The 10,000-nt window shown below is 41.2% G+C and overlaps 2 protein-coding genes across 2 annotated transcripts in view; both read left to right on the top strand.

Annotated features, from left to right (window-relative positions):
* The window catches only part of LOC134196361 (uncharacterized), an 8,795-nt gene extending 5,193 nt beyond the window's left edge, over positions 1-3,602 (top strand). The window contains exons 6-10 of the mRNA XM_062665463.1: positions 315-955; positions 1,019-1,136; positions 1,194-1,279; positions 1,337-1,469; positions 2,187-3,602. Of these exons, the coding sequence (XP_062521447.1) occupies positions 315-955; positions 1,019-1,136; positions 1,194-1,279; positions 1,337-1,469; positions 2,187-3,502 (2,294 nt within the window). The 3' untranslated portion in view covers positions 3,503-3,602. The remainder of the gene's footprint in view (positions 1-314; positions 956-1,018; positions 1,137-1,193; positions 1,280-1,336; positions 1,470-2,186) is intronic.
* Positions 3,603-5,273: 1,671 nt separating this feature from the next.
* Positions 5,274-8,299, top strand: LOC134196520 (uncharacterized). Its single transcript, XM_062665663.1, has 2 exons — positions 5,274-7,149; positions 7,203-8,299. The coding sequence occupies exon 2, from the start codon at positions 7,255-7,257 to the stop codon at positions 8,074-8,076; it is 822 nt and encodes a 273-aa protein (XP_062521647.1). The 5' UTR covers positions 5,274-7,149; positions 7,203-7,254; the 3' UTR covers positions 8,077-8,299.
* The last annotated feature ends 1,701 nt before the right edge of the window (positions 8,300-10,000 follow it).

The following is a 10,000-nucleotide window of genomic DNA, read 5'->3' as shown; positions in this document are numbered from 1 at the left end:
ACGAGATAATTATAATTAGACTTGCTAGAGATACACTGTATATCATCTTCACATACGAAAATATCAATACATTTAACATTATATTTATAAACTTTTTTTGATATATTAAGTAAGGTATGTCTTACATTTTTGCTAGTGTTAATTTCTTTCATATTAAACTGGAGTGGTAATCTGTTCATATCATTTACTTATCAAGACAGTGTCTGTTGTTTATATAGACATGTCTGTTAATTAATTACAGTAGTACAGTATCAGTTTTCTATTAGCTTGTTAGTCTAAGTGGTCAGAATATGATTGGCCTTTCATTAATGTAGGTCTTATTGAGAATGAGGTACAGTTGAGTATAGCAGCTATTGATAAGACTGCAGCTCAACTTGGTTTGTGTGAAAAGGAAAATACATTTCAAGTATTGTGGGATGTTGCTAAATCAAAAGTGTGTGAATATATTGTTTCACGAGGCGAACAACATGATTGGCATGAGGTTGACTCTGAACTTGACACTGTAGCTGATATATTAAGAACAGCCTTGCATCAACAAGTGTCTTCTATGCTTCATCCACTATTTACACATCTCCAGAACATGCAAGGTATTATTTCTAGAATTTCTGAAGGTGGCACACTGACTACAGATGATGCAGTCACTTATCTGAGAAACTCAGTTGATATCCCGAACAGCATTTTTACTGAGGAGTATATCAGCTCTCTGGAAACAATGCGGGCCTTGATGGAAGGAGCATTAACAAGAAACCTATCACCAAAAGAAATAGATAAAGTATACACAACCACAGTCTGGCAGTCAGAAAATTTCTTCAGTCATTTCAGGAAATCGACTCACTCTAACTTAAGAGATCAAAGCCAACAGTCATTATCTCTAGATTCCACAGTTATACAAACAAGCCAGGTGAATCAGACAATTACAGATGAAAACATCAAGTGTTCACTGCGTGAAATTCTGGTTGAGTTTCTTTGTTTAGAGCTTCACATAGTAAGCATGACATGTTAGAAAATGTGTTTATAGGATGTGCTGAAGTCTTCAGTTGGATTCTTTATATATCGCAACTTTGTTCGAGTTGTTCACTTTGGAGTCCAGGAACTTGTTACGCATGAAGGTGGATCTGCCATGTTCATCAACAAGAGTTTGATATTTTTAATAATATTTTGACTGATTGGATTACTTGATTACTTTCATATAGATGAACCCAACTTTGCTACAGTTACAACTGTAACGGATGTTGGCATGACTTTGATGTATCTACTTGGATATATTGATGTTGAATTGGTAGAAGTCACTGATGTGACAATGTCAGCCTGAGTGTATTACTACTTTCTTTTATAGCTTTCAGATTCATTGGTGATGACCAACTATCGTGAAAGCGAGCCAAGCCTGAGAGCTTTTCTTGAGGTTGGACGAGATGTATTGATGTTGACTCATGGAGATCCCGCTGCAGCAACGACAGTTGCATCTATAGGTTAGACAAATAGCATAGAGTGTTGGGAGACATAATCTTTTCAGACAAGTAGCATAAAGAGTGAGGAGATTGAGAACTGAAGATGACAGTAAAGTCTAAATGAGACAGATACAATGAACAGCTGTTTCTGAAATCTGTACATATGCGAGCAGATTAACTGACTGACAGACAACAACTGCTCAATACAATTGCAGCTGTGCAGCAGTACATGTACAGAGGTTCAATTGCAAGATGACATGTTTAATTATTTGCTCAATTAAGACAGGGGTGATCTTTTGGTTGTCATTGTGCTAACAGTTAACAAATGGCTGAGATACTTTATGCATCTCAACCATTAATTTCTTAGCTCCAAAGATACCAGAGCTTGTATACATCTATTTGTTGGTTGTCTTGTACATTAGTATTGTAATTGAACAGCACTGTGTGTATTATTATCATTATTATTGTTTATTTATATTTATCTATTTATATTATATTAATGACACATTTATTCAAATATGTGCTGACAGATGGACAAACCGACAGTCAATCAGACAGTTTGATCTTGACCTATTACTATCTACTGAATTAACTTAGTTAACAGTGATTGAGATGTCGGCTCATGCAAACTGACCATCATGTTGCAATATAGGCACATTCTACTGTAGTTCTACAGAACAACATGTTAGCAAACAAGACAGACTTTATGCTGTAATGATTATTGTGTATTATCTCTAGAGGATATTCCATTGCAAGTCGCTCATTTTGCATATCATTTTGAGCTTCGATGCCACTTGCTACCATTCCATACAGTTCGTCACATTTTGCCAGCCATTGAACACGAGTTAAAAACTTCCATGTTGACTGTCGAGGAACTGGCTGACAAACTCGGATTGATGCCGAGCGGAGAAGAGACTCGTCGGTTATGGAACACAGCAAAACAGAATCTACTCAAATATATTGCATGTCCAGATGCTTATGAAAGAAGGTCACTTCATGATGAGATTTGTGATGTTGGAAGGCACTTGACAGTTGAGCTCAATGCGTTTCTTCCTCGTTCATTATCAGGTTTGATTCCATATTTGAATGTGGTGCAAGCAGTTACAGGCATAACAGCCACAGGAGAGATGCCGAGTTTGTCTGGAATTGAGTCGTATATTTCTGCTGTGCGGATTCACTTTCATCCTACTTTTACACGTGATTTTATTCAAGCTAGTGATGATGTCTGTAGCATCATGAGGACTGCACAAACAAGAGCATGCACTGAGGACGAAATTGCTCGAGTTTTTTCTTTGTCTTCATGGCTGTCTGACAATTTTCTTAGTGCGTTTATTCCAGAGGCACATAACATCACTAACTACGTTGCTGCTTCAGTCGAAAGTCAATCAGCCATTCAACTAGAATCTTTTCTTCATGAAACTTTTCAAGAAACACATGAACTTGTGGAGCCAGTTAATTCAGATAACGAATTAGATGGTGAGGAAAACCAAAATGCAAGTGAGAAGTTTGCATTAGAAGAAAGTGAAAAGAAGTATTCTGCAATTTCTGATGAATCCAAAAGCCCTGTGATTCACGAGTCGAGAGAGAAAGTATCAGGAGAGGAAGTATCAGGAGAAATGCTTGATTACGAGTTTCCATTTCTTGCCAACTTGGACACTTTTCGTATCGACAAAATGCAACGTTTCCTGCCAACAGTGAGAAAGAAAGGAAAGTTAGGTTTGTTACGAGAACATCTAGCTCAACTGGCAGGTTGTACATCAGGTGACTTGCAAGTGTTGAGACAAAGTATCGAAGAACTTCATGCAGCTCAGTGCAGTGATATTCCAGTTATTTTTCTTGCTCTAGAACAAGCTCGAGTAGAGAAGCAGCAGGAAGTGGAAAAAGCTGAGAGGATATTGTTGTGTCTCAAAGCTGCAATGAGAATGACAAACGTGTGTCGATGTCTGCACGAAATTGAGACAAACGACGTCATGCAGTTTTTGAGAATGACTTTGGATTGTTCTAAAGGGTCACGTGATTTACTCAGAAGTCTACGTTGTGTGGTTGAACTCTAGCAGAAAAATGAATGATGACATGCACTACACGTGTACCCCTACCCATATGTCATCCGTGTCTAGAAACGGTTTAGTAATTTGTAAAGTCATGGTTACTCAGGTTGGATGTTTTTGTACATAGACGTATGTACAGTACTCATGCGCTTATATAAGACCGCGTGTTTCACTAATAGACTTTCATATAATTTGTAATGAATGAGAGAGACCTGGGTAGCATGCGCTAGTTTTGGTATGACTTTAACGCGCGCTAGGCCAGACTGCTTAGAACTAATAAAATAAATTAGCAATAATAGTATGTTTGGCATGTCATTTATAGTATGGTCTGTCTAGTTTCGCTAGAGCAGTTGGGGGCACACGTGCAATTATTCTACTTGAAAGTCAATGTCTAGTAATTACGTTTGTCGTTAATTATAACTAACACGCTATAGCACCAATGACTGATGTTATCGAACACCATTGCATCGTTACCTATACAAGTACTGTTACATCTTTGCTAAACGCAGTTCTGAGGCATTTTTATGACCGCATAGTTGCATTGATGTGTAATTACGTACCTAATTATATTGTTTAGTTATTTATTTGTAATTAGAAATTCTCAGCGAGAGAAAAAAATTAATATCAATTTCTTATCATTCCAAGAAAGCAATAAAATGTTTTCGCAGACTAGATATAATTGTTTGGAACGCTGTGGTCTAGCCAAAAACTGCGATATTCGTCAAGGTATTCACTGACGACAGAACGGTATGAAAGAGTACAGCAAAGGGATATGCAAAGAGACTACGATTAGAAGACGTTCCTCCACTTGATTGCAGTGTGTGTGTGTGTGTGTGTGTGTGTGTGTGTGTGTGTGTGTGTGTGTGTGTGTGTGTGTGTGTGTGTGTGTGTGTGTGTGTGTGTGTGTGTGTGTGTGTGTGTGTGTGTGTGTGTGTGTGTGTGTGTGTGTGTGTGTGTGTGTGTGTGTGTGTGTGTGTGTGTGTGTGTGTGTGTGTGTGTGTGTGTGTGTGTGTGTGTGTGTGTGTGTGTGTGTGTGTGTGTGTGTGTGTATGTGAGTGCAGCGAAATTACAGACGACATTGAAACTGATGACAATGTTGTCGTCCGAAGATTTTGACAGGCTAAAGAAGCCGTTGGACAGCAATCCACGGCATTCAGATTTCAAAGCAGTTTGCATCTGGCGTGGCTGCAGGTTGTCGCCGCGGACACAAGTCGGCGTCCTCAGACAACTCGCTCAAGAAAATTTCGTAAAATCTCGACCATCAGCGTACTGCAATCTAGCATTGCAGCGACGTCGGCTGTCGGAATCTAGCAATCTGTCGCGCTAACCGAGAAGAACCGGCCTCTAACTTATTGGAGATGTCCCGGCTGTCCTCCAAGTCACGATGACATAACTGATATCAAACACTGTTGCATCGTTGCATGGTTCCAGGCGCTTTCCCGTACGTCCTACTGCACGTGACAGGTATGTAGGCTTTTTCGTTCGCTCCTCCTACTTTTGACCCCACATACCTGTCACGTGCAGTACAGTATACGTACGGGTGGAACCGAGGCTAGATTGCATTGCAAACGAATTGATGCTTACGTACCTAACTAAATTGTTTTATTTAAATGTTTAGATGAAGTTGAACGCATTTCCTAGCTAATTAGAAATTCTCAGCAAGAGAGCAAAATTTTTAATATCAATTTTTATTACTTCCAAGAAAGCAATAAAATGTACATGCTCTCGCAGATTAAATAGATATAGGTAACGTGCGCGTTCTAGTTCAATTGGAACGGTCTGCTGTGAGCTTAGCCTATCGGCTCGACTGTTTGCAAGATGGCGTCGTTCTTGATTGTCTGTCTCGCTGTATCTCTAGCGTGTTGTCGAGTCGATGGAAGCACTGGACAAAAGCAAACGTGCCGGAGCACGGCCCCCGACACGTACGGTAGAGACGGGTTTCTGTGTCCAGTTGACCTGCGATGCAAGTCTGCTAGTCAACGTTGTCTCGGCCCATCGAGTCGAGTGTGCGCGCGGAACGGAGAGATGGAAGAAGGTTGTGGCTACGACACGTCACGTCAACAATACAAGTATTATCTAGGCAAATCTTCACTCTCGAGTTCAAGTTCGTCTAGTTCTAGCAGAACAAAACGAGGATACACGCGATGTTTGAAGTTGCTTGTATATAAATTCTACCACAACTTCGTCGACTACCGTGGTTTCACCTTTGAATTTGGACGCTACGGAGTGCAAGTACTGGACAAAAATGATCTAAACTATAAGTATCGCGCAGTTGCACTTGGTGGTAAGAAAGTAACCGGTTACACTTAACAAGGGCACCAGCGACTGTACTTACGAAGAACTGAAAACGTTCGTGCAAGACTATTGGAACGGTGAGTACGATCTTTGTGATAACAATTGCCAAGACTTTGCTCAAGGGCTTACCAAGATACTGTCCAACAACTGTGCAATGATTCGAGCTAATCGTCCGCAAGGAACAGATGCAGTCCTTCCCGACAATTTGGTCGCTTACTTTAGGCAAATAACGGTGGGTAGCTGCTTTCAACGGCTTCAGTCTTCCATCGTCGACAGCACTTCACCGGCCACGGTATCGGCTGGAGCTGTGGCGACTGTGACCGGTCTTGTCTGGATGTACAGTCTCGTTGCTGTCGTGACGACCATAGTCGTGAGTCGTGGACTCTAGAACGGTTGTATATATAATACTATTATGTCTGCGTGTCGTACGAGCTATCTGGACTGGCTGAATGCTAGAAAGCTGCGTGCATGATTGTATGCTGGGTGCAACGGGTTAGACCGCCCTAGTGTGCTGTTGCAATTGCTGCCTAGTTGGAGCTGTTGTTTGTAGGTTTGTGTTTTCTAGAAAGTCTAATCAAAGCAAACCGGCACACTGAATTCGACGCAATTTTACACTTACTTTGTCTAGACACACATTTGCGACATCTCGTGTCGTGATCCGGTGACGCAGCTTTCCCAGGGGAATAATCAGACGAAGTTGGAAAAGGAAAGAGCCACCCTCCTGTAGTGCAAAAATCATAATTTATAGTTAAACTGAAAGATCTACATGTGTGTTTACTTCCTAAAATGGAATAGATTTTGCAAGCGTTTCGTAGTGAAGGAAATTGAAAGTTACTTTCACATTGTCATTTCCGGAATGGGGCGGGTCAGTCCATAACGAGCTTTTCGGCCCACGTAGAGAACTCGACGACGCGTTACGCCTTGTGCGCATGCGCTCAGTGGTACGTCGATATGATTAATTAAGTATGTGCTAATGTCACAAGAGCGGATGCCGCCAACTATCCGGTAAGTGTTGCAATGACGCATGGATGATTACTAGAGACACGCGTATAGTGTTGCTATGTCAGCAACACAACACACCTCTATACACTTACGTTAACGTCGTATACTCTAGTTACTATTATTAGTGACAGTAAACGGTTAGTGACAAAACAATTACAGTCTAACTGGTGTAGAATTAGCCTAATGAGCAAGAGAACAACTGGATAGCAGCCACTTGGATTGCAAACCAATTGATTTTTGTATAGTTATATTGTTTGTTTATCTATTTATCTAACTGACGTTGAACACATTCCTTAGCTAATTAGAATTCTCAGCAAAAGAGCAAAAAGTTAATATCAAGTCTTTATCATTTCCAAGTAAGCAATAAAATGTAAACGTTTTCTCACATTATTTATAGTGTGTGTTCTAGAAACTTCCTACACTAGTCAATTGAAACAGTCTGCTGTGAACGGCTCGACAAGATGACGTCGTTCTTGATTCTCTGTCTCGCTATATCTCTAGCGTGTTGTAGAGTCGATGGAGGCAGTAGTGGACAAAAGCAAACGTGCCGCAGTACAGCTCCCAACACTTATGGTAGAGACGAGTTTCTGTGTCCAATTGACCAGCAATGCAAGCCCGCCAATCAACGCTGTCTCGGCCCATCCAGTCAAGTGTGTGCGCAGAATGGAAAGATGGAAGAAGGTTGTAACTACGACGCGTCACGTCAACAATACGAGTATTATAAAGGACAAGCTCCACTTTTATCAAGTTCAAGTTCAATAAGCAGAAGAAAACGAGAATATTTTAAGAATCATAAACCTTACCATGTCTTCGTCGACTACCGTGGTTTCACCTTTGAATTTGGAGGATACAGAGCGCAAATACTGGACAAAAACGATCCGAAGTATAAATATGGCCCACATGGTACTGGTACAGTAAATAAACGTGAGTACATGGGCACCAGCGACTGTACCTATGGAGAACTGCAAACGTTCGTACAAGACCGGAACAGAAAGTACGATGTTTTCACTAACAATTGCCAACACTTTGCTGCAGGGCTTATCACTATACTGTCCAACAATTGCGCAAAGATTCGAGCTTATCGTCCGCAAAGAAAGAGAGACACAGCCATCCCCGACGATTTAGCTGCTTACTTTAGTCAAATAACGACGGGTAACTGCTCTCTGTCTTCCAACGGCGACAGCAACTCACCAAATGGATCTGTGGCGACTGAGACCGGTCTTGTCTGGATGTACAGTCTCGTTGCTATTATGACGACCTCATTCGTGAGTCGTGGGCTTTAGAACGGTTGTGTTACCATGTCTGCGTGTCGTACGAGCTATCTGGACTGGCTGCATGCTCTCAATAGCTAGGTGAGTGCATGCTTGCATGCGTATGCTGGATGTAACGCCGGCCTATATTTTGTGCTGTGCTATCGCTTGCAATTGCTGCTTATTTGGAACTGCTGTTTGCAATTTATGTTTTATAATTTGTAAGTGTTTTCAAATTAAGGAAATTGAAAGTTACTTTCACATTATCATTTCCGGAATGGGGCGGGTCAGCCCGCAACGACCTTTCCGCCCCGCGTACACGGACTAAAACGGTAATACATGGAGAGATTTATCATTATATTAAATTTAGTCCTCTGGCGACCGACCGACCGTATAACCGTATTTAGACTCGATTAGCGCAGATGCAGATGAAGCTTAGAATTCCGACCAATAGACGAGAAGTGGTATCATTACCGAACAACAGACGAACGTGATGTTAGCATAGGACTCCACCTATATCTTTTTGTTTGGTACGTACAGCTGTGCTACACGAGAATTCGGCCATCGGGAGTCCATCCTATACATGGTGTTTAGTCCTTTGCTTTAAAAAAGGGTTTAGAAACAACGCCTAGTCTACATCAATTTACATGCAGCAGCAGCAGCAGCAGCAGCAGCAGCAGCAGCAGCAGCAGCAGCAGCAGCAGCAGCAAATGTCCATCCAAATTAAATGTCCACCCAAATTAAATGTCCATCCAAATTAAATGTCCATCCAAATTAAATGTCCACCCAAATTAAATGTTCACCCAAATTAAATGTCTATCCAAATTAAATGTCTATCCAAATTAAATGTCCACCCAAATTAAATGTCCACCCAAATTTAGTGCCATTCAAATGTTGGACCAGTTTCCTCTGAAACATTCAAAACTGACATTACTAGTACTATTAGTGTACGTACTGTAATTACGTAAACACATTCATATGTTTGCCAAGAATGAGTAATGACGACATACTGTCTAGGATATCTGTGCTTCACCACGTAGCTTGATGTACTACAGACGTTTTCAGCTTAGCTGCCTCCAGAGCGCAACATAAATATCATGGGACTTTGACACCTGAAACCAAGAATTCGAACTTCCACACCGCATGTTGCGCTAATCAAAAATGGGGAGGGGCTAGCTACGCAAGACTACTTACTGTAGTAGTAGCACGCGCCGAATGATATGATATGCATCTGGTACTTTATTTAGTATGTGAAGGTTCCTGCAAACCACCTTACGCCGAAAACTAATGTACCCCGTAACAGCGGCAACCTAATTTTGCCGAAAATTTATATCGCCGAACATTTATGAAATTGGAGTAACACACTTGCCATGAAAATGACAACATCCTCTCCACAATTGAGTCTGGTAGATGTACGTCATTCGGTGCTAAAACAAAGCACAGCTGCAACAATTCCTATAGCAAGCAAATAAACGTTAGCACATGCAAGAAGCACAGATCTGCATGCATGGTCTATCTAGGGGCCGGTCATTATGAATTGTCCGGGGGAATGGCAAGATTTGATGAAATCCGCATAGTGTGATATGTGACCCATACAACATATGCCTCCTAAAACCCTCTGACTTCCAATATGAAAATATACATGCGGTATGTAATCATATAGGTACGTACGGCTGTTTCAGGCCTACTAGAGGTATGATTTTTAGCTAAAGTTGGTCCTTTCTAGTCAACCCGCTGACAAAACAAGTAAAGCAGGAATTGCCGCTTTCAGCAATGCAAGTGTGCAAAGCGCTTAGAAATAGTTCTATAGCGTACAGTTACACCAATTATGACCCCCCAACAAAAGATGACGCAAATGCTTAGGGAGCGTTTCCACTAATGCCTAAACCGGTTTACCAAGTGGTTTAAGCTAAACTGGTCTAAGAATTGATCTGTTTCCACCTGCACTAAACCAGTG

Source organism: Corticium candelabrum, chromosome 21 (assembly GCF_963422355.1).
Source record: "Corticium candelabrum chromosome 21, ooCorCand1.1, whole genome shotgun sequence".
Taxonomy (NCBI): domain Eukaryota; kingdom Metazoa; phylum Porifera; class Homoscleromorpha; order Homosclerophorida; family Plakinidae; genus Corticium; species Corticium candelabrum.
Note: the sequence above shows the minus strand (reverse complement) of the source record. Positions and strands in the feature narration are given on the sequence as shown.